At 45.8% G+C, this 27,855-nt stretch overlaps 1 protein-coding gene across 1 annotated transcript; it reads left to right on the top strand.

Annotated features, from left to right (window-relative positions):
* Positions 1-1,421: 1,421 nt before the first annotated feature.
* On the top strand, positions 1,422-25,983 carry LOC148053661 (E3 ubiquitin-protein ligase RBBP6-like). Its single transcript, XM_087772927.1, is given in 19 exon segments — positions 1,422-1,587; positions 3,970-4,069; positions 5,754-5,792; positions 6,461-6,497; positions 9,495-9,539; positions 11,907-11,995; positions 12,114-12,210; positions 13,046-13,185; positions 14,064-14,236; positions 15,583-15,686; positions 16,135-16,493; positions 18,226-18,322; positions 18,403-18,481; positions 18,575-18,632; positions 19,811-19,962; positions 19,965-20,172; positions 20,534-20,635; positions 21,528-23,261; positions 24,402-25,983. Coding segments are annotated over 19 exon segments (5,361 nt in total).
* Positions 25,984-27,855: the final 1,872 nt, after the last annotated feature.

The raw sequence follows: 27,855 nt of genomic DNA, 5'->3' as shown, positions 1-27,855 counted from the left end.
GACAGGGAGGCCCAAAGCTCCTGTGTCACAGTGTGGCTTGGTCTGGGAAGGCAAACTGAAAAGCACGCGGTGGTCACAGGCACTTCTGTTCTGATCATGGGAGGGATTGGCGGAGGTGTCGGAGGGGCTGGGATGCTGGCGTGATCTGGGTAGTGCAGGGGCGTCCTTTCTTCTTATCTATGTAAACTATGTATATCTTAAGAAAGTTCATGCAATCTCATACTCTAAAGACTACTTGGTGCAATAGTTAGGGAATGAGATTTTCCTAACAGTCCCTCCTTTTCTTTTGACCATCAGGGTCACACTCTACTCTTCATTGTTTTAGTCATAAGTCGAGCGCATAAGGTAATGCAACACTGTAAACATACATTATAAATTACAAAGCAATACAAGATAGTGAATACAACCACCTAAATCCTTTTAGTTCAGAGTCTTCTACCTAAGCCTGAGAGACAAGAGGTTAACCACGGGCTTCATGGGCTTCTTTGACTGAACTTCCCAGAAATGCACCCAAATACACTCAAACACCCTGAGATGTCCCCTCCCTTCGGTGGCCCTGCGGCGCGGGCAGCCGAGCGCCACCCGTCAAAGGCCGCTGCATCTCCCCCAGGCTGTCTTGCCCTGGCTGGCTGCTGAGAGGAGGGGACAGCGGGTGGTGGCAGGCTGGGGGTGACAGGAGGGACACCGCAGGCCCAGGGGGTGACAGGACAGCGGGCGGTGGTGGGCCCAGGGCTGTTGGGAGAGGCACCACAGGCCAGGGGCTGTCGGGAGGTGACGCTGGGTGGTGAAGGCCCAGGGGGTGACAGGGGGACACCGCAGGCCCAAAGGGGGGCAGGACAGTGGGCGGTGACAGGCCGGGGGGACAGCAGGGACACCAGCGGCCACGTGACACGCGGGGTGGTGGGTACGGTGTGCCATTGTGCGTGCATGGTGATGCGCTGACCGCTGCCCCTGTGGTTGTTGGCCGGGAAACGGCGGAATGTTTGGCTAGGGGCGCCTGAGTCACCATAGTGAGCGGTTGGGCCGAGGAGCGCTGCGTGCAGAGAGGGAGCGGAGGCTGAGCCGGGGCCGTGGGGGCCTCTCCCCGTCGTCCACTTGCCCGCTTGGACTGCGAGGAGGAGCGGGCGGGAGCCACCGCCGTGGCCCAGCTCGATCGCTGAGGGCTGTGGGCAGGGGCGTTGCAGGGGCGAGGGCCGGGGCCTTGCAGCACCACTCGGCCTCCACCAGCCGAGTCTGCCTGAGGCCGGGGGGCCTGGCCGTGGTGGAGCGCTGTGGCCTCTGAGCGGCCTTGAGCTCAGCCCGTGCTGCTTGCCCCGGCCCCCTCGGGGGGCCCTTCCCCGCGCTGCCGCAGGCCCTCTCCTGGCGCGGAGGCTGCGACGCCGTCTGCTGCGGCAGACGCCGTCGCGGAGCAGGCACCGACCATGTCGTGCGTCCACTATAAGTTCTTTTCCAAGCTGAACTACGATACAGTCACCTTCAATGGGCTCCACATCTCCCTGAGCGACCTGAAGCGCCAGATCATGGTCCGCGAGAAGCTGAAGGCGGCCAACTGCGACCTGCAGATCTCCAACGCCCAGACCCAAGAAGGTGGGTGGGGGTGGTGGGCACGGGCTGGGACGCGATAACAGGATTCTTCTTTTCCACACCAAAGACATTGCCATTCAGATAGTACTGAGCATCATTTCATCATTCATTTCTAACCATTTTTGTTTTCTCCTGCTACTATGTGTTATCAGGGCAGTAGTGAAGTTTTATGGCAGAACATTTATGGTGAACATATGGAAGAAATGTTCTCAGAGAAGTCATAAATTCTTTTCAATCTAATTAATGGTGCTCAGACATTAGAATGGTTCTCAGAGATTATCATGGTTTCGTATTACTTAGTATGATATTTCAGTTTGGTAATCTGCCATCTTGGTAAGTTTGCAGGTGATTAAAGACTTTGGGCTGTGATTTTTCAGAAATAAAAAGACTTGTAAAGCCTTTTCATTCCTAAAACATTAAATTTCTTTCCCCCCTCCCCAGGTAGTTCTATGACACTCTTACAACAGTCTTTTCTTTCAAATGTGAGCTAGTGGGTTTTTTCCTCTTCCTGTTTCATGTATTCACACAGACTAATATGTGTGCCGCGGAAAGTGTAACTTCAGCCCTATCCTTTAGAGTGGTTGGAGCTAAAGCTTGCTGTTTATCTACACCCGTTGTGCGTGTTCAAGTTGACCGCTGCAGGCTTGCAGCATTTGTGAATCAAAGCATTGGTTGGTGTCCTCAGATATAGAGTCTCTTTCTAGGAGAGGTGCTGCCGCTTGCAATCTTCTGCAGAACCCCCGCAATCCTCAGTTGGGCACAGGCGTAGCAAAGTCCTGCCTGTTTGTGGAGCCGCTGTTGCTTATCGCGTATCTCTGAAATCGAAATCGGGTGGTTTGTGATCTGGACCAGGAAGAATATTCTGCACGGCTCCGTTCAGCAGGTCAAAACCTTGAAGCTTGGGGCTTCGAGAAGTGCAGCTGGCATGATCTCCCCGTTCTTTGTCTGGGCCTCAGTACTGTCGGAGCTCCTGCTCCATCACAAGGCCCCAGGGCAGGCCTTTCTTGACAGGGGGCTGTGCAGTGGTGAGATTTTCCTTTGGAGAAGAGCTCTAGGGGTTGGTTTCAGGCTATGGGACTTCTGGAAAAGCTTGTGGTTTGGTCATTGGTAGTCCTTTCTAGGACTAATACACTGAAACATGGAGCGTAAATTGGGAAATAGTCCTATTTTGTATGTGATCACTGAGCCAAACCACCCTGACAGAGCTTGACTGGGTATGCAGCACCTTTGGTTTTCAGACCATGGTTCTGATTCGGTCTGCAAAGGTAAGGGCTTTTGCTATTTAAAACCGTAGGCAGATTACAGGGAATGGCTGCTGATAGTGCTTTAACATATTTAGTCATATCCAGCTTGTGGAAGTGCAATACAAAAAGCATTCTCATGGAGAGATCTTTGCATTTTAAGCTGACTCAGTCCCAGTGTCTCAGGCGGTTGGTTTTTTGTTGGGGCCTTGTGTAAAAGGTCAGAAGGCTTTCCTCCTCTTCAGCAGACTGAGCTGGTGTGAGCCAAGGCAGAGCATGGGTAGTTTCAGGCACACGCTGTTTTCGAGAGGCTTTCCGAGGCTGCCTTCTTAAGGAATTTCCTTGGAGTCTCTGCTCTGCCAAAAGTGAATGGAAAGTATTCACGTTCCTTTGGTTCATTCAAACGCGATGAGTAGCTGAAGAGGGGAGATACCGCGTTAGTTGGAGCCCATTCTGCCCTGCTTTGAAAGCAAGCTCAGAAACCACCCAACATTTCTGTGATCCACATTCTAGACCTGCCAGCCCCGTTTCCATTTCAGTGTAAGGAGCAGCTGAGAAGTGTGGCTGTTGATGGATGAAGCTCCAAGAAATAGGCAGCGATGGCAGGCTCTCTTCTGTGTTCTGTGCGTCCTGAGCGCCAGCAGCGTAGGTGAAGCGTTTTTAGTTAACGGCTACTGAAGCAATGGCGCAGAGTTTCCATGCTTTAGCGCAGCGCCTGTTTTGTTGCAGGGCAGGCTGGTGAGGCTTTAGAATCTGGTTGATGCAGGTGAGACTTTGCTGCTGTTTGTTTTTCTGCAAAGAGCTGCTGGGATTGGAGCCTAAGAGAAGCAAAAGCCACTTCAGCTAGGTCAGGAAAGAACCTCCTGCATTAGCAGGCTCTCCTTTAGTGCCCCTTGGGCCCATTTTGCTGTTGGCATTCAAACTATTTTAAAAAAGGAACAAGCTTGTGCTGCTTGTGTTTGGTTATCAGACCTGAACATTTCTTGAACTGTACTGTGTGTTGAGATGATAAAAGCGCGATGTTACACAGGAGATTTTGCTTTGCTATCTGTGAGGGGATTCTCTGAAGTGCTGTGTAATTAGCTACTAATACACCTTCTTAGGAACTGACTCATGTTTTTGTCTGTATTTCTGTTGTTTGCAGAATACACCGATGATAATGCCCTGATTCGTAAGAACTGCTCGGTCATCGTGAGAAGAATCCCTGCTGCAGGAGTTAAAGCTGCCAGCAAACCATACGTGCTGTAAGCATCCATAAAGCATTGCATTCTTTGTTGGGGGTTTCAGTGTGTGAACTTTTTCATTGCTCTTAGTTTACAGAGGCATTCCGATGGTATCTTTCTTGTGAAAGCTGCTGTTAGTTTTGGTTGTAATGGGGTCAATTTTAAGGTATCTGTCCCAGAGCAGACTTACATTTTCCGACCTGCTGGGACATGGGGTTCAAGCTCCCCCAGTGGTAACTTTTAAGACGGTTTTATTGGGTTTGTTCTTGGGGTTGATTTTTCTGAGAGCCAAGCTGTAGATCCTGTTTCCTCTCCATGGAGAGATTCCTTATTGTATGTGTTTGCTTTGATGGCTTTTATAGTAAAGACAGATAGGCATTGTCTGTGTGTAAACTTAGAATTTGTTCCCATCTCCGAAGAGTCTGCTTCTCGGGGTTTGACTCTTCCTTGCATTTGGGGGGGAGGGAGGAGGGATACGGCAGCTCTTCCTACCCCCCAAATCTGGGGCTTTTGCGTGCTAGCTCTAGAGGACAGACCAAGGGTTGCCAGCTGGCGAAGCATGCAAACAAGAAGTTCCGTTCAGAAGTGATTCCTAGTAGTTTCCTAAAGACAATGTCCGTTTCAGGCAAGAGAAAAACAACAATATCCTAAAGTATATTGCCTTTGGGGCGAGTCCGATGAAGGAATAGTTAATCCTTTCCAAACTTGAAACTCAGTAAGCAGTTTAGCACAGTCCCAAATGTTACTAGTTATCTTTCTAAGTCTGTTTTTACTCTAAGCTGATATCGGTGCCCCAGGTTTTAGTTCTGTATTCCTAAGATTTACGGAGGACAGAGAACCGGGCGTATGGATTACAATGACAGCCATTCAAATGCAGTCCCGACTACAGGATTATTGCTGTCATGTATGTATTCATACAGTCCAGTTCTATATTAGCTGCACTGGCATTGTTTGGAGGGTCCTGTTTGCCAGCCTACTTAAAGATACGCCTCTCCACCACAATTAGTTGCTATTATTAGCTTGGGGTTCTGCCCCGTCTTTCTACTGTTGGTTCTCAATAAATAGACTGATGAGTTACAGTGTGTCTGAACCAACAGTACAGCAGCATCCTGGTACCCAGGAAGCATCTGCAAGCAAAAAACCCTGAATTTATGTGGCTCTGCATGTAAACTTTGGGCATGTTACTGCCGTGGCTGTTACAGTGCTCTCAGGCGCTACCTGGTAATTCTGGACGCCACAGCGTTGTGCTTATAAACACGGCCTTGTGTTGGGGGTTAATTTCAATGCGTATGCTTAGCGCCGTCTTGACAATGCATCCTCCGTTTCGGGTTGGATGGCACCCTCTCCTGGTATTGTAATGCTGCCCTAAAAGGAGAGGCGAGATGCTGCTAGCATCAAAGATCAAATAAATGCCTGCATGTGGGGATGAGGAAAGAACGGCACTTTCTATTTGTACTGAAATTCCACAGCAGCCTTTGAATTGCCTCTGCTCATGGCACACTTTGGAGGATGTATGAATTGTTTGCTAACGCTATCAGCGGTTGCATGTCTGATCCATGATGAGTAGCATGCAGGTACAGATCAATGAGTGTGTGGAATCTCAGCAAGTTTTCCAATGTAATAAATATTTCCTAAACTATTGTAGCGTTTTCAGAATTATCTTAAAGCAAGTTCTGGCAATTAAGACCTTTTTCTTTTGTTGCAGGACTCCTAAATCGCACAAAGCCCTAGGGACTGCTTTCAGGTGACATTTCTATTACTATTTTTCGTCAATATAGCATACATAGCACGTTTAATATTTTGGCACTTTCCTAGCTAAATCTGGTAGATGTCTGGGCACAGGGCTTGGGCTTCCACCAAGAAACCCTGTTCTAAAGCCTCTGCTGCTGACAGTTTTGGTATTTCTTTGTCAGCTGGCTGATTTTTTTAACATAAGTGCACTTGCACTTCAAAGTGTCTAGACTGTCCCTGTTCTTTCTTGGAAACTAAAGTGCTGTATCTGGTGCCTATTTGTAACGCTGGGGGCACACAGATTGGCTCAAGTGACCTTTGTGTTTTGATGGCTGATTATGGAAGAAGACAGACCTGTAGGACAGACTTTGTATTTTTGATACTTCCATAGCAGAGACAAAACACCTGAGGACTCGCTCTTGCACTGCTGTGTTCTATAGCTGTAAGCCTAAGAGTAATTGGTGACCAAGTAGAAATGTGATTTTGGGTGTTTTTTTTTTTTAGTTGCACTGCATGTACGAAGGGAGATCAGTTTGTGTATATGAATAAATTTCCACATTCACGAGAGTATCGGGACATAATGTTTAGATATTCAGGTTTTATAATCTGTTTTCAGTACTTGACGTTGGGTACAAGTGCTTTCTTTGAAGTTCTGATCACCTTTATTTCTTCTTCTAGAAGAAGTCGAACTGAGCCAGCGAGTGGCCCATCAAGAGCGGTACGTAAAACACAATCTCACACTTTTTTCTGCACACTGCCCTTAATTCTAAACAATGCAGCTTTGTGGTAGTTTTCCAAACATTAACTTAATATCTTTTCCAGTAAAACATAGCATATGTTGTAAATACGGTGTCTTGGATCCGGCATAGTAAAAACTGAGTGATGCCATTATTTGCACAGCTCTGATGTGAACGTTGGTGTTTGTGCCCAGTAATGCGTTGTATTTCGTACTGAGTCTGCTAGAACATTTCCTGGATGACTTTGTGTTGTACAGAGGACGTGTGATCGTTTTTAGATCATGTAGGTTCAGGGTTTGCACAACTGAAGGTGGTGCCGTGTTCTACAGCTGGCTGCCTAGAGCTGGCAAGATGTATGTTTGTACAGCGTGTGGTGTGCTTTTTGTTTCTTTCGGGAATAAAGCACTGGGAAGCTTGCCAATTGTTGTTGAAGAGTAAAGCAGCAAAATTGAAATGAGTTAAGGTTTTTTTAAAAAGGATGCACAAGAGCTTACACTTTGAATATTTCTTCCTTGTCTTGTCTTATGTTAGCTGTCATTCTCCACTTCCACATTTGTGCTGCTGCCCTACTGTTACTAGGCCCAAAGCAAGCAAGTGGATCCTTTTTGACTTCGATTACTCTTTCAGGAACGGCAAGGATCTCTAGTTGGTGTTTGTCCTTCGAGGCTGCAGAAATGCAGAGAGCCATGGCCGTTGTTTTAGCACCGTCAGGCACAACTGTGATCCTTCCTGGCTGAGTTTTTAGTTTGGCCAAGCTCTCGGGGTGGTTTTAGGAAAGCCCTGTAATTTCACTGTAGCGATCCACCAGTGAGATTAGTCTTTGCCTCCTCTTTTCTGTCCCCTTTCCCACTTGCTTTGTGTTAGTTTCTGTTGAGTCTTCTGTTTCAAATGGGAGTTAATACCTGGTCTGTTGATTTGGGGGTTTGGGGTTTGGTTTGGTTTGGTTTGGTTTGGTTTGGTTTGGTTTGGTTTGGTTTTTTCCCCAATTCTTCTGCAAGCCTGTTATCTTAGGGTTGTAGACAAGTTTCATGGAGATGTTGTTTCTTTGATTGGAGGGACTGGCAGGAACTACTTCAGTAGCAATGTCAAGAAGAAAAAAAGACACAGGAATGTCGGATCATTGGAAGATGGCCGTTGGGCAAACGTACTAAATAATGCATTCATTCTCTTCTTTGCTGCTTTGGATAACTGTTCAGTAGGAAGGAGTGCTATCAGCTCTTTTAAGAAATGGGACTGTTGCCTGCAGGCCGTATAATAACTGCTTCCTCAAACAACACAAGAAGTAATGAATAGTTTATGAACTGTTGTGCTTCAGTTCCTGGTCAATACTAGACTGTTTAATGCCAGGCTCCAGTCGAGAGCTTTCCTAATTTCTTGTTTGCTTCTGAAGAAAGGCAAAAGGATAGGGGTTGCGCCTGCCAGGAGAGAACATAGGCCTGTTTCTCCACATGTGAAAAAGAGTGGCACATGGAGCGTGAAGCTTCAAAATGCTTGATCAGACCTCCTTTTTCCCCTAACTAGGTACAAACTGTTCTGAAAAGAAGGCAAGTTGAATCTTCTGGTCAGACTTGCAATGGAAAGAAGGTCTTTTTTTCCAGATCTGGTGTTCCTCTCCAAAGGCACGTTTTCAAGGACTTTTGAGTTGGTCAGACAGTAATGTTGTATGTGCTTTCCTAAACGTATGGAGAAGGAATGATTAACTGGAGTGAGGAATCATCTCCTGCATGTCGATATTTTTCCCCCAGAGTCTGCTAAAACTGCTGCCTTGAATTCTTGCACTGCATTAGGTAACAAAGGACAAGAGCTTTTTCCAAGGAAGGGTTTTAATCTCTCTTGTGATCCGTTTAGTGACCTCTTGAGGAGAGCTGTTCAGTTTACGTTGTGAAATTTTCTTCTACGCTTTTGAAGAACTTAGGACATAATGAGCAGTGCTTCAGGTGTCTTTCTAATAAGGTTTTCCTAGTGTCAGCTAGACTGTGGCTTGTGGCATCATATAATTCAATACAGGGGAAAAGGACCAAGAAAAGAGGGACCCTTTTTACGAACTAGTGGCCTGAGAAGTTCATTGCTGCAAGCTGTTCCAGTAGGTAGCTGGGAGGGAGGAGCGTGGTTGCAATGGAGAAAAACTGTACAGGGTTGTGCTCTGAATCCATGTTTTCATCATCCTTAAAAATTGGTTTTGGCCTGATAGCAAGGAGAATCATATTAAATTCTCACGCTTCCCAAACTAATTTGGATCCTATGGCCTGTGGTCTAATGCAACACAAAAAACGGTTTTTCTCCGTTTTCATAGGCTACTCTGTAATGGTCAACAGCTTTATTTCAATAATTGGAGCAGTTTATTTTTGTCTAGGCAAAGTGGTGGTTCCTTGTATGGCTGATGTTTTGGATTGGTGTTCTTCTTTGGGTTTGGTGGGGTATGGTGAATATTTTTAAAGTGATGGACAGGAGGGGCAGAGTTGATGTTTCAGGGCTGATACGCCTGTGCTTTCTTTTGACGGGCAACTGTACTGTGTTCATAAACCCAAACCGTGTGCATTTCTACATGATGAGACGTTCACTGCTTAATTTACAAACTACACTGAAAAGAAGTCTCCTGTAGTGAGGCTTCCTTCTCAACTAAACTCAAGTATTTTTTTGCATCCTTTTGAGCTGAAAAGTGACAGCTTCCTTACCCGTTCAACTTTGAAGCAGTGGTGAACATTGGACAGGGGTCCTTCTCTGAGATATTCTGGAGCAATGAGTTGATCGCAAGCGGGTTTGGTTCTTTTAGTTTCTTCTCATCAACCACATAGGCACTCTTAAGCTGTCATAGGCTTGGACTTTGTGTTGAGCAGATACAAATGAGACTAGGTTAGAAATGCCTCTTTGAGTGACACTCAGAGGACATAGCGCAGGCTCTCAGGCTACAGCAGAGGTTAACTATTGCTGTGTTTTGACTGTAGAACTTGAATCTGTGTTTCATTTTTTGTGAACAGATTGACGACTCTTCTGCACCTATTTCTCTGGGCCAGCTTGCTAAGGTAGGTACATATTCTTGTCAAATCCTTAAAAAAAGAAGTGTTAGCTTCGTATTTTTAAATCTTCTACCGTGATCTATAGCTGGATGACGGTTGGAATGTGAACAAAACTTTAATTGAATTTTTAGTAATTTAAAGTATTTATTTGAACTTTACAATGTGTGTCTATTTTGGTACTCTCCTGTAAAGAGGAGTTGCCCGTTTGGGAAGATCGAAGGGGAGTACCTTCTCAGCCTCAACATAATGCTGCAGTATTACTCATCTGCAAGACACAAAGAAGCAGCGCTTCGGAGTCCGTTTACCGTTTTTCATATGTTTTGTTAATTTTGCGTTGGAGACTAACACACTTGTTACAGAAGAATTGAATTGACTGTAAGTTATGGCCCTTTCAAGGGGGTTTGCAACAGGCAAAACAGAAGCGTTTCTGGAACACGGACAATTGCATGGCTATTTCTGACTTTCTAGTCCTTCTAGTTCTAGATGCATTCTGTGAACGCTGCACAATGTCATCAATTGCAGCATCTATACAGTGGACAGCACAATCTAATTTGTTTGAATGCAGACTGTGTAAATTGCGTCAATGTACCTAACTGTCGAGAGGAATATGCCGATGCGCATGTGTGGCGTATTAGCAGATGGGCCCTTCTGAACCGGTTGTAATGCCCTGTGTTGCTATGGAACTGCTTGGTGGTTTTGCTCAAGCAGGTGTAACTTTGTCGGGGAAAGCACTAGTGATGGCCCTTTGGGACAGGCGTAGTGCTAGCCAATTGAATTCCTAGTCTTCAAAGTTAGAAAGATCAGAGAAGGCAGGGCTTAATGCAGAGGAGCTGGTTCTTTCTTCTGAAAATACAGGCTGGAGTTCATTGCCGAGAAAGAGAAATCTCTTCCCACGGGTAACTTCTTCCCTCTCTTACTGCAGAAATTTAATTGTGTTCGTTTGGGGGAAAAAAAATAAATTTGTTTGGAAGGCAGCCACCAAAAGAAATTGGTCTCCATTGGTGCTGTCTCTGAACGTGTCCTTGGTTCTGTAACTCCTGTGAAGTTTTACTCTGAAATGGGAAAACCTGTCCAAATAGGGCACACATTGAAGCTTTGGAGAAAATTTAAGTATTTCAGATAAAGACAGGAACATAGCATAAAGCAGCTCAAAACTGTTACTTGCTCTGACCTCTTCAGCGCAGACTGGCTTAGCATGGAGGCAATGTGTTAGCAGGTTTCTGTTTTATTATTTCTATGTATGACATGCTCTATTTGAATTTTGGTCTGTTCCTGGTAACGTTTTGTGGGTTTTGGGTGTGTTTTGCAAACTGTTTGGGTTCAAACAAACGAGTCGAGTATCTGTAAAGTTTTCTGCAAATGTTAATGATTTCATAGATGTCGATCTGCATTATGTTACTGTTGAGAAAACACTGTGTATATGAAACAAGCATTTAATAGAAGGTTGAACGGGGTTGGTTGCTTTTGGGAGCGAATGCATCTAAAAAGAAAAGCAGGAGTGGTTGATCTGCATGATCGGTGCTTGAAGGTCCAGATCATTTCCAGTCACTCCCTCAGGCCCTGCTTGTGTCTGGAGTGGTGTGTAATAAAAACATTTGAGCAAACACGACTTCATAAAAATCAGCTACCTTCAGTAATTCTGGATAAGGTTTATATTGTGATTTGTGTGTTAAAAGGACACAGTCAACTGGACAAACCTGCAGGTTTTGCTTGCTGTAGTTAAATCACTGAATATGAAGAGGTTAGCGGGGGGACACGTGCAGCTGGGACTGCCTACAGCACATCGTGGTCAAATTTCCACTGACAAGAATCTTTTGTCTTGCTGAGGGATTATAAAAAGCTTGATTCCTTTTAATGCTTCTGTGTCTGAAGCTGCATTTCAGCCAGCAAAACCAGCTTCCCCGACTCTTGTGTGTCCTTTTACTGCTGCGAAATGTAAATAATGGTACTTGCCTGCATCTTTCTCAATGAAATGTCCAGTGGCTGTCTTCTGCTTCCAATAGTCTGGGGCTTAAAAATCAGTTTAAAAGTTCTGGAGAGTGTAATTTTTCCTGCGCAGAGCTGCAGTCTGCTTGGAAGCACATTGGACTGGTTCCAGGAGTCTTTAGGTAAGGTACAAAGTGAGGCCAAGGTTTGGAGTGCCCAAGTCGGCTCTTTTCACGTAGGTTCGCAGGCCCAGAAACCCCCTGCAGTGGCGTAAGGACTCCCCAGAGCATCTTCAGCACGGCTCTGTTTTCTATCAGCGGCTGTTTTCATGCAACCTCAGCCCGCGTTGTGCTGCTCTTTGCAGGACCGGGGGAGTGGTGTTGTCTTTGGCCGTGTGGGCTGAAATGTGTTTCTAATGTGTGTGTCCAATAATTGCCTGTTGAACAGACTGCCAATCTGGCGGAGGCCAATGCTTCTGAAGAAGATAAAATCAAGGCTATGATGACCCAGTCCTGCCATGAGTATCATCCAGTCAAGTAAGTGTTGATAACGTCCAATCTGTTCTTTGAAGACTATGGAAAAATGGTAGAGATGTTTGTTTTAACAAGAGAGACACACGCATACCTTCTTCTTTTTTTCCCAAAAACCTTTTAGTTACATGAAGAAACCCTTGGGTCTGCCTCCACCATCATATACGTGCTTCCGTTGCGGACAAGCTGGCCACTATATAAAGAACTGCCCAACCAATGGGGTAAGATTGAGGGGGACTTCTGGTGTTCCTTGGGGTTTAATTTTTTTACCTTGGCAGTTCCCTAACAACTACGTGACTGCTCATCTTCAGAATTGTTTCTCTTGGGGTGAAATATAGAGGTTGTATGGCAATGTTGCAAAGCCCTTCAAAATTCAAGGGAAACCTGGAGTTGTAAATGTAAAATCTTATTTTTTCCAGGTCGTAGGCATTAAATATGTCCATAGATCTTTCTCTGTGAACTTTCATGCATATTTCTATATATTCCCATATCATTGGAAATGTTTCTGGGTTTAACTCTTTTGAAGGACACTTCACAGTTTTTAGTATTTCCTATAAACCCAAGCCGTTTCTGTTGACCCCACCTGCTGAATATTTGCCTGTTTTAATGTCACAAGCCTCTGGGTGAGTATGCATGCCATTTAACATTGGTCCCTGGCTGTATATGCATGAGGTATGAACTGAACCTTCGTATACAGGTGGTGAATATAAGTTCCCCAGTGCCTGGCTCAGAGCACTGAACTGAGCTCGCCCTGGGAATTGCGCTTTGGAGGAGGAGCGGGTTTGTATGTCTTCTGAGTGGAGGGCGGGCTAAGGGATATTTCACCCTTAAGGAACCTGAAGTTAAGCCCAAGAGTGTCGACGGCGTTCAAAACACTGCTCAAGCCTTGGAACACCCTGGCTATATTCATTTAGGAGAATAAGTATTTTAGTCAAGCAACCCTATGTTAAGTAAAAGGAGAGGATTAAAGGCTTTTGCTGCTTAGAATAATGACGGAAATGTCATTTTAAGTGTGGGTCTTACGATGAGCTATGTTTGCCTTTCTTTTCTTAACAGGGCAAAAATGGTGAGTCTCTTCCCAGAATGAAAAGGAGCACGGGAATTCCACGGAGTTTCCTGATAGAGGTGGCAGATCCCAATACAAAGGGTGCTATGCTTACCAACACTGGGACGTATGCAATACCAGCTATTAATGCGTAAGTAGGGAATTCATTGGACTGACCAAAAAGCGAACGAGAGAAGCTGTGCGTAAATGTCTGAGTGGCCACGCAACCAAATCGGCCAGCCTCTGTAATTGCGGGGGAGGAAGCATTGTCGTTGTATCCGAACCTTAAAATCTGTGATACTTTCTAAGATTAAGACAGGGTGGCCCTACTGCTCATGGCCCTGGAAGCTGGTTAAACTTGTGCTGTGCTAAGAATCTGTATTTCTGCAAAATATTGCAGTAGTGTTGACAGTGGGAGTTGTTCTCTCTGAAAGCTCGTTTTGCTGCTGGTTTATCTTTCAAAGGCTTCTTGCAAAATTGAACCCATCGCCGTTGCACTGAGATTTCCTCCCCCTCTGGCTTTTATCCAAGCTCACGTGTGAAACAGGCTGAAGTTTCCCTGTTGCTATAAACTCAGAAAATCCTGCCGTGGGCTGACAAGAGGGGCTGTTATGAAATGCGCTTGGTAGCACTTCTGGTTTTCTGTCGTGGATCTCCTTTTGTAGAAGCTGTAACACAGGCTGCCCTTATTTATAAAATGTAATTACTCGGAGACTCACTTCATCCTGAGCCTGCAATTTACCTTTACCCGCTGGCAAAGGAGAGGTGGGATTCATTTCATTTGAGCTAATTTCTTAGTTGATCCAATGAGTGGGAGAGTTCTGCAGAAGGAAAATTGTTCCCCCCTCCCTCTTCTGGTGTTGTGCCTATAGAAAAGCAGTTTAAACGAGATGCCTACGTCTTAGAAGGCTAGTGTGGAGCGAGGAGAATTCCATCTCTTCTCTTCCTTTGATAAAATGCTACGCTTGGAAAAGTTTTCCTTTCGTCGTCTTTCACTTTTTTTCTTTTTCCTTCCCCACCCCCCTCCAGGGAAGCTTATGCCAGAGGGAAGAAGGAAAAGCCGCCCTTTTTACCTGAGGAGCCGTCCGCCCCCTCCTCCTCCCATGATCCCGTTCCCGAGGAGCTGCTGTGTCTCCTTTGTAAAGAGACAATGACTGATGCGGTTGTCATTCCCTGCTGTAGAAACAGCTACTGTGACGAATGTAAGTGTTACTCCCATGTTTGTTAATCCCCAACATCAAATCTGATCTTCTGAAAGCAGAAATAGGAGATAAGGGCATTACTTTGTTACCAGTTCGATTTAAGACTGAAGTATAGCCTGACTAGGAAAGGACTCTCCTTGTATTAAGGAAAAAGAAAAGGCAGAAAGCTTTTTCCCCTTTTTATGTAGCTCGTTAAATCTCTTTACACGCGTGTCGTGGTTTAACTCCAGCCGGCAACTAAGCACCACCCAGCCGCTCGCTCGCTCCCCCGCGGTGGGATGGGGAGAGAATCGGAAGGGTAAAAGTGAGAAAGCTGGTGGGTTGAGATAAAGACAGTTTACCAGGTAAAGCAAAAGCCACGCACACAAGCAAAGCAACACAAGGAATTCATTCCCTCCTTCCCATGGGCAGGCAGGTGTTCAGCCATCCCCAGGAAAGCAGGGCTCCATCCCGCGTAACCGTTACCTGGGAAGACAAACGCCATCACTCCCCACATCCCCCCCTTCCTTCTTCTTCCCCCAGCTCTATATGCTGAGCATGACGCCGTACGGTGTGGGACAGCCCTTGGCTCAGCTGGGGTCAGCTGTCCCGGCTGTGTCTCCTTCCCACTTCTTGTGCCCCCCCGGCCTCCTCGCTGGTGGGGCGGTGTGAGAAGCAGAAAAGGCCTTGACTCTGTGTAAGCGCTGCTCAGCAATAAGGAAAACATCGCTGTGTTACCAACCCTGTTTCCAGCACAAATCCAAACCATAGCCCCCCACTAGCTACTATCAAGAAAATTAACTCTGTCCCAGCCCAAAGCAGCACAATACGGAAGGACGAGTCTGAGAAGAGTGCGTAACTGTGCAGGTGATCCCAGAATTAGATATTGACTGCATTTAGTTTGTCCACAGCCCTTTCTCTCCTACAGAATTTTATAGCCAGCTCTGGTGATTTGGTGTGGTCTGCAACAAACGGATAGTCAGGCATTGAATCCGCCGCCTTCTCCACGGGAGAGCTGGCTAAAACCTTCAGAACTCAAACCTCCTAATGTGTTGAAATGTGTTTTCTTCATTAGCCTTGAGGTTAGTGACTTCTCACTGCACTAGCCAGGGGAAAGAAGATCAGTCGGAACATCAAGGCCCAGCCTCCTCTACCTCTTCAGGTGTTACAAGAGTGCAGTATCAAACTGTATAGTTATTGGCTGCATATTGGAAATTTTTTACACTGTTGAACATTTATAGCTCCATGCTCTCAATTCAAGACCATATTCACCCATTAACCACACCCTTGTGTTTATAATTGATTAGACCCCCCAAATACTCCTTAGGTTGCCTAAAAGCTGTTTTGATGATTCTGATGATTCACAGGTATTAGAACAGCGTTACTGGACTCTGAGGAACACAGGTGCCCCACATGTCATCAAACAGACGTTTCTCCTGACGCTTTAGACGCCAACAAGTTCCTACGTCAGGTAACACGATGACTTTTACGTAAACTGTTGGTAAGAAAAAGTCTATTTTTCAAAAGCTGAAAGGGAAGAAGATATTCATTTACCTCTCCTTAAGCAAGGCTAAATGGAGTAAGGCTCAATTTACTTTTCAAGTACGTTACCTGTTGTGACAGAAGCTTACAACTCTTTAGAGACAATCCGGCAAATTCAGGTCACCCTTGTGTTTAACAGGCTTGTCTCACTTTCACATTCAGGGCTAACACTGGAGTACTTTAACTACAGCTACTCTGAGTTGCCAGTCATGAATGTCAGTGTTCAATGGGATGTGTTCAGACATCTGGATGTTGCTTTCTTTTAGGACTGATAGCATTTACAGGAATACCCACGGAATTTTACTCCGTGCAGGCTTTTGTTCGTCTGTCTACTGAAGTTTCTTATTAACTTTTTGTAAATGCTTTCCTGCCTCTAGGCTGTGAACAACTTCAGAAATGGGACTGGCTACACAAAAGGGCTCTATAAGCAGATTCAGCAGCAGCAGCAGCAGCAGCAGCCGCCACCGCCTCCACCTCCACCACCACTCCTGAGGTAAACAACAGCTTGCAACCTGCAGCCTCTGCTCTGGCCAACAATTTCCAGCCAGCGGGAGCCACTCCTGAGTCCATTGGCTTCTCTGGCTTCTCATTCTGTTGGTGCTTTGTCATCGTTGGCCCCTGGTCAGTCATCTGGGGCAGCTGGGCTGCCAGGAAATCCGCCTTCTGTCCTTGTCTCTGATCTCCCTCCAGCAGTGTCCCTCTCTCTCCGTGCTGAAAAGCCAGGTGGACCTTTTTGGTAAGGAAATCTGTAGATCAGCACGAATATAAAAGACACCAAGATGCTGAAGTTACTTGAGCTTCTCAGCTAGCGATTTCTATGTCATTAGTGACAGTTCCAGAGAACTGTGGAAGTTCTGGGTTTGGTTTTTACTTTGAATGAGGACGCTGTAATAATTTGGAAGCGTGGCTCATGCAAGAATTTTCTCAGAAGTATTTTTGCTTGGTTCTCTTATCAGTCATTCAGTACGCGTTGCCCCTGAAAGAGGCACTTTTGTTCCCCAGGAGCCCTTGGAGTTTAAGTGGCTAGCAATTCCTGAAGTAACCATTGGGTTATGTCAAAGCTTCTGGAGTGCATTCATTTCTCTTTAGGACTGAGGAAATAATCGTTTCGTGCAAAGTGAAAAAGCCCAAGGAGAGGTAAAACTGACCAGGTGTTTTGGCATTATTTTTTTCTACAGTATTTCTATCATCAGTATTATAAGCCAGAGTCATTCGCAGTAATGCCGTGTAGTCAGCGCCGCAGGCAGATTTGGATAATAAACATTGAAACAGTGTAAATGTGAAGTCTTTACAAACATTTACCAACAAAGTCTAAGTTGGCAAGCCAGTGAAGTGGTCTGAAAGTACATGGAAAATCTGTACTGTTGTTGAGGGCTTCTGTCCTTTCAATGTTGTGCCTGGAATGCAAATAGCCACTCTGTCCAGAAGACTGTCAGGCGCAGCTGTAGCAGTGACTACAAAGGTCCCAAGTCAAAAGAACCTCTAAGGCAGCCTCTGAGCCAGCACATAAACGTTTCCCAAGAGAATTTCAGTTCTCGCATCTGCCACGACTGAGAGTCAGTGTCTGGGCTATACGTACGCCAATCCTTTCATGTGCAGCCAGCTTACTAAACTATTTTTCCAGTGAGCCCTGGCAGCCAAGAGGGCAAACTGCATCCTGGGATGCATCAAAGGCAGGAGAAGCAGCCAGTGAGAAGAGGTCATTATCCTGCTGTATTCAGCGCTGGTGCGGCCTCCCCTTGAACACGGTGTGCAGTTCTGGGCCCCAGAATTGAAGAAGGAGGTGAAGGTCCTTGAGTGCGTCCAGAGGAGGGCAAGAGAGCTGGTGAAAGGGCTGGGAGGAATGTCCTCTGAGGAGCGGCTGAGGACTCTGGGTTTGTCCAGTTTGGAGAAGAGGAGGCGGAGGGGCCACCTCATTGCTCTCTGCAGCTTGCTGCGGAGGGGACGTGGCGAGGGAGGTGCTGATCTCTTCTCGGTGGGACCCAGTGATAGGACGTGTGGGAATGGTTCCAAGCTGCGCCAGGGGAGGCTTAGACTGGACATGAGGAAGCCTTTCTTTACCGAGAGGTTGTTCAAACCCTGGAACGGGCTTCCTGGAGAGGTGGTCGATGCCCCAAGCCTGTCAGTGTTGGAGAGGGATTTGGACAATGCCCTTAATACCATGCTTTAACTTGGCCAGCCCTGACTTGGTCAGGCAGTCAGAGCAGGTGATCGTTGTGGGTCCCTTCCAACTGAAATAGTCTAGTCTCTTCTGTTCTATTTCTCCTTAAATGCCACTAGTCCAAACAGCCTTCTCGTCAGTGCTTCATTTGGAATCGGCCAACTTCCCATTTGGAAACCTGGAGAAGATTAGTTTTTCATTTTTTTTCCCCATTTACAACAGTCAGCCTTTTCTCACTTTGGACTTTGTATTTCAAGTAGCACTTCAAAACACTGTTTGAATAATAAAAATTTGGGTTTTTTTGTAGTGATGCCGATACTGTTCTACCTCCTGCTGCGCTGGTGAGTGCTGCTGGGCTTTCTAAATCTTCCTTTCAGTCAGTCAGCAGTTTGGTGGAAGAGAAGGTAAATTTTATTTCAACATGTGCAGTGCTGCTTGTATTTTAGCAGAGCTTCTTTTCCAACTGTTTGCATTTCTTCACAAGGGCTGTCGGGTTCCTGGAGTAAGACAACCGGCGTTACCAAGTCTTCTGGGCCCCCAAGGACCCTCAATACACACAACTGGTAAGCAACTAGAACTTGAGAATTTCTTTTCAAAACTTATCTTCAGATCATCTGAATGGGGTTTTTTTCTTTTTCCTCTCTCCACACCAAAAGGTCATCCCAGGAGAGCCAGCCCAGTTCGCTCAGCAGCTGGCAGACCAGGCTGGGAGCGGTAAGTATGCCACAGAAATTCCACATATTCCGAATTGTAACCTGTTAAACGAGGCCATAACACCTAAGTTATACAACAGCTGATTTCTAATGGAATAAGTGTGCACAGATAGTTGTGGAGAATCCAAGTGGTAATTCATTTGTAAATGGCTTCATTTGAATTGGCTTTAACAAAGGGGATCTGTGCTTGCAGTAAGAGTATTTAAAAGAAAACTCCAGCAGATGATTGAGAAGAGGACTCTGGAAAATGAACACTTTGTGAGGAAACCATAATTACCTATAAAAATGAAATAGGATTAAAGGGTGAGGTGGAAAGCCACCCTTTTGATCCCTGGCTGAATAGGGCTGGAGAAATTGATTTCCCCATAGAAATCTGCCTCCAACCTTCTTTTTTACCAACTTAGTTGATACTGATTGAGCAAATTATTGGAAAAGTCAACGCTGTTTTGTGTTATTTATGACAATTTTGAATGTCTTCAATTTAGTCCTCTCAAATAGCCAAGCTGCTTTCTCTCAGTTGGAGAGAGAGAGGAGTCTGCTTTCTCTATTAGTGCAGTGTCAAGTTAGTCCTTCCTTTTGGTACACATTTGTTATAGATAGATTGTAAGGGGGCATTGTGTTCATAATACCTTAAAGATAAATAAAACCAAAACCCAGGATCCCTCCCACAGATTGTCTAAAATCTCAAATTCAGTAAGCAAGAAAATAACGATTCAGGGACAAAAGCAGGCCAAACACATCCTCATGAGGCAACAACATAGGAGGCTTATGTGGAAGAAGTTAAAAGAAGTTGGAGAGAAGATGAGTTCATATTTGTGCAGTGCTTTGAAGATCAGAAGTGTGAAGTATTGACCATATCAAGGAGTGGCAGAGGAGCGGTGGGCGCTTGGCCCAGGGGAGATGGGAGTCTCTTTTAAGCCTGGGCAGCCTCCATCCGCAGTCGCAAGGCTGAGTCTAAGGAGAGAAGAGTGAGGGAAGCGTTGGGGCTGGGGATGTGGAAGGCGAGTGTGAGGATCAAGAAATGAGGGCAGTCTCAAATGAACAGAGAGCAGGGAGAGAAAGGCTTAAGTTGAGAACAAGAAGCGCTCGCCACCGTGCTCCCGCTTCCTTCGCTTTCCTCTTTAAAATTGGGGCCGAGTGTAACAAAGAGTGACACATGTTTTTGGGTTTCTTTAGAAGTTCAACTCGAGGACGCCCGCCTAGCGAACGTACCCAAAGGACTCAGGCCCCAGCACTCCCACCATCAGTAGCCATCTTTGTGCCTGTGCCTCCACCTCCCTTGCATCCTCCACCACCCCATGCCCTTCCTCTCCCACCGTGGGCACCACCCCCCAGTTGCCTCCTCAGTTTCCCCCTGGTCAGCCTCCAGCTGCTGGGTGCCCTGCCCCCCCTCCAGGATATCCCCCAGCTCCTGCCAACAGGTCGCCAGCTTGGGTACCAACAGCAGGACCAACGGCTCCTTCAAATACCATCCCAACGACACAAGCACCTCCTTTACCTAGGGAGGAGTTTGACAGAGAACAACAGAGACCTAAAGAGGAGTAAGTATTTGGCTCAATGAAGTTGCGTTGGTTTTCATTTTTGTATCTCTTTCGATAGTATATCGGGCTGCACTTACACTAAAGTGCATCTGACATAAGCAAAAATGACCTAGTGTTTTTTGCCATATTCTTTTTCATTGCAGGTGCTAACCATGCAGAACTAAACCCAGACAAATGTCATTCTAAAGCTTTCCCTGAAACTTCTAGGCATTCGAAACTGGCTTTGCTTAACTAGGATGTTCACTTTTTCAATTTGCATGCAGTATACATTTTCTGCTGTCGGCCAGGGTTTGTTTCTTGATGTCTTTTTGTAATCAAGGTCAAACTATCACTGTAATCAAGGTCAAACTTCTTTTAACAGGGAGAAGAAAAAGTCCAAGTGTGATGAGTTTACAAAGGATTTTGGTAAAGAACTGATGGAATATAAGAAGATGCAAAAGGAGCGTAGGCGTTCGTTTTCCAGGTAACTGCTTTACACGTCCGTAATGGAGAAGCGGGTTGTCTAGAAGAATCAGGAGGAGTTCGACTCCACCTCTCCATCGTCAGATGGATTGGATGAGTCAAGGGATCAGCAGCGACAGGAGTTTCCTATGTAGGTTCCTCGCTCCAATGTGGCCGAGATTACACTTGACTGATCGTTATAATTTGGCAGCAGTTGTGAAGGAACAGGCGTCTCTTTTCCTAAAGCTTCTCTGCAATGACATCCTTCACCTCCTGACAGCCGCAAGGGGCTAGAAACTGAATAGGTGTAGTTGCTGGATTTTCTGCGTCTCCCTCTTCTGATTGTAACCATTACCTCAAAGCACTTGAGAAGAGAGAGATATGTGAGAGAAATTGTCTTCCTTTCCTCTTTCGCTTACCTCATGTGGATAGAGAGATTTTGAGCTGGACTGCAAACTGGGGGCTTTCACTAGTGTTTTGTTGACATGGTTGAATTTTCCTTAGGAATTAAAAGATCAGTCTTGTTTTAAGGAAATCTGCAATTGGTGAAGGACTTTGAGAGGAGGAATGAACCTATGTGGAATAATGTGAGATGGTTCTTTAAAAGATAATACAAGAAAAACTTGTGAAGACAAAACTCAGGGTAGCTGATGTTTTCCCTCCCCCAAAATCGCCTGGGCGGGAGTCTGAATTACTGCATTACTCTGTTAGTAATGCAGTAGGTAAGCAGAAACTTTTACGTATGATCAAGTTCTTCAATTTGCAGTAGCATTATGTCAGCAGCTGAAAGCAGCTTTGGCATTAGCCTGTGGAGAGGAAAAAAAAAAACAAACCAAATTTGGGAGGAAAAAAACTGGGGAGAGTAACTGTTTTGAGTTAAATTCATTTTTTGTGTGTGTTGTATTTTCTTTAAGGTCCAAGTCTCCCTACAGTGCTTCATCTTACTCGAGAAGTTATTATACATACTCCAAGTCAAGATCAGGTTCTTCCCGCTCTCGCTCCTACTCTCGATCCTTTAGTCGTTCCCATTCTCGTTCCTGCTCACGATCACCACGGTATTCAAGAAGAGGCAAAGGGAAGAGCCATAAATATCGTTCTAGGTCAAGGTCACGGGGTTATCACCATTCAAGGTTAAGAAGATACCGTTCACGATCAAGGTCTCCAGTATTTAGAGGCCACTCTCCCACTAAACGGACCGTACCTCGAGGGGAAGGAGGAAGGGAGCATTTTAACAGATACAGAGAAGTTCCTCCACATGATATGAAAGCTTGCTATGGCAGATCTGTTGACTTGAGAGATCCATTTGAAAAGGAAAGAGACAGAGAATGGGAAAGGAACTCTAGAGAACGGTACGAAAAGTTTCACAAGAGCTTTGCTGTTGGCACTCAACCTCCGCCTCCAGTAAACAGGGGGAACTTTTCTCCGGATAGGTTTGGTCCGCCTGGGACCAGACGAGAGAATTTGCCACATGCTTGGGGACGCAGGGAGGATTATCCTGGTGGGCAGAGCCACAGAAATCGTAATAGAGCTGGCAATTACTCTGGAAAACCTTCTGGAAGAGAGAGCCGTGACATCAGAGATGCTACAAAATCCAAAGAGCAGGAGGTGGAACATCCACTGGGAGATGGCCAAGGAAATAAAGAGAGAAACCCCCAGAAGAGAAGAAAAGGGGATGAGAACGAAGGATTTCCCAAAGCTGAGTTGTTAGAAGGTGCGAGGAAAGCCAAAGAGCCAGTTCCAGCAGCAGATGTTGAAATGGACTCCCTGTTCATGCTCCCAAGCCGAGATGATGCCACCCCTGTGAGAGATGAGCCTATGGAAGCAGATTCTGTTGCTTTCAAACCGGTATCTGAAAAGGAGAAAGAAGAGAAGGAGAAGGCAAAAGCAAAAATAGACAAGACAAAGCGGAAAGCAGAAGTGGCTGTTCTGCCTAAGAAAGACAGTCTAATCAAACCAGCTAAAGCTTCCCAAGAGGAGGTGGACACCGATCGTGAAGAATCTCCTGGAATGGAACCTGCTGTGAAAAAAGTGAAGGAGGAGTTGCCAAAGAGAGACAACGTTAAAACCTCTTCCTCTCAAAAGGCTGAGAAGGCTCTTGGTTCCCCACGGAAAGTTCAGCCCAAAGTTACCAAAGATCACCCAGAAACCAGAGCAGCCAAGGAGGAAACGGCAAAGAAAGACCATCGAAAAGAAAGCAAGTCGGAGAAGCCCTCCAACAGAGAGGGCAAGTCAAAAACACCTGCTGAAAAAAGCAAGCCCTCTGATGCAAAACCTGAGCAAAGAAAAAGAAAAGTAGATGAAAAGGTTGCTGCAGAACATGAAGCGCCTTCCCTAAAGGCCTCTAAACCCGAAGCTGCTGAATCGAAAAGACCACCAAAGGGGAAGACTGAGCCTGATGGTGAAAAAGGAGAGCAAACTCCAGAAGAGGATAAACCTGCTTTTCTTGACAGCCCCGCCAAAAAGATTAAACTTAACCAAGAAACTGGCAAAAAGGTTGTGAGTGGAGAAAATGTGCTACCTGCAAAAGAACCTGTTGAGAAACCTGAGCCGAACAGCAGCAAAGTTAAACAAGAAAAAGCAAAGGGAAAAGTGAGAAGCAAAGTAACGGCAGCTGATGGATCTAGTGCAACTCCAGTAGATTGCACCAGGTACCTCATCTTTTCTTTTCCTCTTCTTTCTTTCCTCCCTGCCCCTCGCAAACAAATATAAAAGTCTTTATGGTGACTAATGAAAGGAACAGCTAAATCTGTGCTAAATGAGTGAATAATCTGTGATCTTTCCTGCTAAGCTGTACTTGGGTCAAAATCCAATTTTGTGAAAGAAAACAAGCAGTCTGTACTGCCCAGACAGCTAATAAGGTTAATTCATTGAGGACGTGTTTGACCCTTACTTTGGGGACTTTTCCCCCCCCTTCTTATTCATTATATGTTGACTCTTTGAGGAGTCCCCTCTAGGTCTTCCTTCAGATCCAGCTTACTGCTAAAGGCAAGGATAACAGACATGTCTATACCAGGCAATATTTTGCCTTTTTAAAATTGCAAGGTGCTGTAATGATCTACTTTTGTCAGCATGAGATGAAAGGATACCTTGCAGAAATAGCAGCTTGGTTGCCAATATCTTGTACTGCTTTGAGCTTTGAGCACAGTGCCGTCTTGACACAGCTACACTGCTTCCAGCTCAGTGCCAACTCTTTTGGCACTTACCTTGGACATCTCTCTTCCCTATTCCATCGTGTGACATGGGAAAAGAAGAAAAGTGATCTAGTGTGAAGCTGTTATTACGTACATTTCAGCATCTAAAGCAGCAGGACAGCTCAAACTCAAACCATTTCAGACGTCCCTGGAGACTTAAGATTGTGTCTTGATATTCTAAAAAGCTTTTAAAATGTACATTTTTCTGAAGAAGAACACTGGGACGTGAGAATAAAACTGTGGTTGTGTATACCTCTCCCTAATTGCTTGCTTAGATGTTGAAACAAGAATGTATACCTAGTTTATCTAGCATTGGTAGAAGCAGGACATGAAGGAATTCCCAGGTCGGACAGTCCCCAATCTGATAATCTCGTGTCTTTGTTAACTAAATGGAGAGGAGGAAGATACTAAATTAACTGATTGCTCCTAGTCTTAGCTAGTGGACTCATCCTTTCTCTCGTCTGTTCCCTTAATGGAACATCTTTTGAAAAAATACGGAAGATTTAGAATGGGAACAAAAGCTGTTTTCTAAACTGTTAGAAAAGATGGCGGCGCGTATATCTCACCCATGGTTAATGTCAGCTTTTTTCCTCTTAGCACTAGTTCTACTGGAGGAAGCCCCGTTAGAAAGACTGAAGAAAAGCCAGACACAAAACGAACTGTCATTAAGACCATGGAGGAGTATCATCATGATATCACAGCCCCTGAGGAAGACATCGTTATGATGATCCAGGTCCCTCAGTCAAAGTGGGATAAGGACGACTTTGAGTCTGAAGAGGAAGACGTTCAATCTACCCAGGTGCCCGCAACCGTAGGAAAACCTGCTAATGTTATACAAAATGCGAGTGCTAAGCCACCAAACCCTGTAAAAGAGAGTGAAAAAGAGACGGAGCCTTTGAAGGAAAGACAGAAAAGTACAAAAGAGGTGAGTTATGAAAGCTCCCAGCATGACGCAAAAAGTTCAAAAAGTTCGATGTCAAATGAAAAAGGAAAAAGCAAAGACCGGGATCATTCTTTGTCAGACAAAGACACCTCTGAGAAGAGAAAGAGCAGTGTTCAGCAAGAAAAAGACCCCTCAGAACGTGCAACCGAGCAAGGAGATGGAAAAAGTATTTCTCAATCTTCCGAAGACGGCAGATTTTCAGAGAAGCCTGATACTGGCCATGGATCCGCTGCTAAAGACTTTCCTCCTAACCAAGACAAAACTTCTGACCGTGATGGCGAGAGAGATTATTCTAGTTCCAAGCGTAGAGATGAAAAGAGTGAATTAGCAAGGAGAAGAGAGTCCCCTTCTCAAAACAGAGAATCTACGTCAGTCCAGAAGAGTAAGCCGAGAGACGAAGGAGCAGAGCTGTGCGAAAAGTGCACTGGGGACGCCAAAAGGAGCAGCTGCAGCCCTCCGCCTGAGCGGCAGCAGTCTGATCCCAAAGCTGCTCACGATTCCAAGCGTACGCTGGAGGAACCCAAACCTCTAGATCAAAATGCAGGAGAAGAGAAAGAGAAGCACGTACCAGAAGTAAAGAGCAATGAAGAGCAAGAGCCAGGCGGTATTAAAGCACCTTGGAGGGAGGAATCGCCAGCTGTAAAACATGAGAAAGAGAAGGTGACTGGACAAAACAATCAAAGTGTTGCCCAGCCTAAGCCTCAGGTAAGCAGCTCCTCGCCGCTCTCTTCTGATCGAACGCAAGAGACTGATGAGGCGGCGTTTGTACCAGACTGCAATGAAAGTGACAGGGAGAGTAATGTATCTGCAAAAGGCGAGGAAGCGGCAGGGAAAACTCGTGACGACCCAAAGGAAAAGGCTGTTGATAAGGTGAAAGAGGATACAGCAGCACCTGCTGCAGCTGACCGGCCTGAAGCAAGGCGAGGTCCAAGGCAAAGCAGTCCCAGCGTTAGGCGCAGCCGTAGCCAAAGCCCTTCTGAGAGTCAGACTGGAGGCCACAGGAGCGGTGCCAGCTCAGGAGAGAGGCAAGACAGCAAGAAAAAGAAGAAGAAAAAGGAGAAGAAGAAGGACAAGAAGCAGAAGAAACACAAGAAGCAGAAGAAACACATTGGACATGAAAGGGAATTGGAAAAGAGCCACAAACACAAAGACAAGAAGAACAAATGGAAGAAGAGCAAAGACAAGGAGCAAGATGACCAAAAAGTGCAATCTGTCCCTACACAGAATGACAGATAATAAACAAAGACTTAATTCCCCAGTCATCTGTATTAAATTTTGTTAAAATGTGCACGAATTCAAGCATTGCAAATGATGACATGAAAGACCCTGCGTTGCACTGCCACTGGATTGTTTGATTTTTACATCGGAGCTTTAAAAAGCGAACATTTTGTACAGAATTGTGAGTTGTGACCACGTCACATGAAAGGCGTTGCTGGGGCATCTGATTTTTAACCACCGTGAATTAGTTTGGCTGGAGTTTTCTGTCCTGAAAATTTTCCCAGTTGAATTTTCTTTTAATTGCCTGGCAGAAGCAGCTGGTATCAGTTATAAAAGATCAGCAGAAGGATTTGCAGAATACATTGCAGCCTTGTTATGTCACTTCTTGATTACAATAAAACGTTTTCAGTAAACTAGGCGGTGTGATGAGCTTTTCAGTGATAGCTGAACGTCAGCAGAGCAAAGCCTGGTGACAGAAAACAGCCACCAGTAAAAGCTTGCTGGTAGCTGACACGTATGAAAAATAACATCCACGGGTTTCATTTTGCAAAGAGCGGCAGGACTTTCGGTCTTCTGAACGGATGCCACGTGGGGAGGCGCTGCCGAGAGGTGCACTTTTTTCCTGTGCCAAGTGGACTTGGGTTTGTATTGCAGAAGGCAGTATAGGGCCCCAAACAGAGAGCCACTCCTCACAGCTGGCACTATTTGAAAAGAACGTTGTATGTGAAGCTGCCACATTTCAACATTGTTCCAGTTGGTTTAGAAAGCTGTTGTCATTGGCCAGCAAACATTGACAAATACACTTGAAGATGCCCTGCGCTCTGTATTTCCTCTCGTAATGGTGCTGAGCACCAGGATGTTTGTGGTTTTGAAACAGAAGCTGCTTTCTTCGTACTTTCAGAGGGCGGTGCCGTGATACAGAACTAACCCTTCCATTGAGAGCGGGGTTCGGCAGAAGAGTTGGGCAGAAGAAGAAAGCCCACCAGAAAGGCAGGCGGCTTCTTTAAACGACTTTGCACAATCGCAGGAAACCTAGGAAATGTAAATTTAGCTAGCTTGATAATTTTAAGGCAGATGTCATTGAAAAAAAAAAAAAGAAAAGGGGGGGCAGTGGTGGGTGTTGCTCCACGGTCAGAAAGCCATCGTGGTAAGGAATGCTTCTCCTTGTGCACTGGGGGCAGAACGTCCCGGTAACGGCTGAATTCAGCAGTGAAAGCCCTCGACTGTTTGCCTACGGGATTTGCCCCAGAGAGTTCTGTTGGAAAGCGCTATAAATGAAAGCAGCATTTTAGGGCTTCCTGCTTGCGGAGGCTATTTCGTTCAAGACGTGTCGTTGTTTATAGGCGCTGTTACTGGGGTATTGAGCAGCACAGAAAGAGTAAAGAGCAAGAGTAATAATTCATCTTGCTTTTCAGCGGGGGTGACTATCAGATCTTAAATACTGGGTGAGAGATTGAGCCTCCTGCACTTCTGATGGTGTCCCGATCCGGTATCGGGAAGGTTTCGTTACGATCCCAAGGACGAGATTAAGACGCTGGAACCGGTCAGATGTCGTACAACCTTTTACTTTTATTTGTTGGAAAGCGGAGGGAAGGCAAGGAGGGAAGGGGAGGGGGACAGGAGAGAGAGAGAGGGAGAGAAGAAGGAGTCTATCACCACCACTTTGAGTCCGGGGATCCTCTACTGGCTCTGTCCCAGGGCTTCAATCGTCACACGCTTCGTCGAGGCTGGGGTCCGGGAAGGCACGTGGCAGGGAGGAGGTAGGGGCGGAGAACAAGTCGTCTTCTTCCGTCCAGGAGCGCGTGCTCCTTATGTAGGGGCTCTCGCGCATGCGCAGATCGCAAATGCGTACGTGCGGTTTGTCACGGCCGTGCTGTCCCTGCCCCCACT

This window comes from Nipponia nippon, unplaced genomic scaffold (genome assembly GCF_047370975.1).
Source record: "Nipponia nippon isolate SJK-2023a ecotype South Korea unplaced genomic scaffold, ASM4737097v1 scaffold_38, whole genome shotgun sequence".
NCBI lineage: Eukaryota > Metazoa > Chordata > Aves > Pelecaniformes > Threskiornithidae > Nipponia > Nipponia nippon.
The sequence above is the reverse complement of the archived record's forward strand: the minus strand, read 5'-3'. Positions and strand labels throughout refer to the sequence as shown.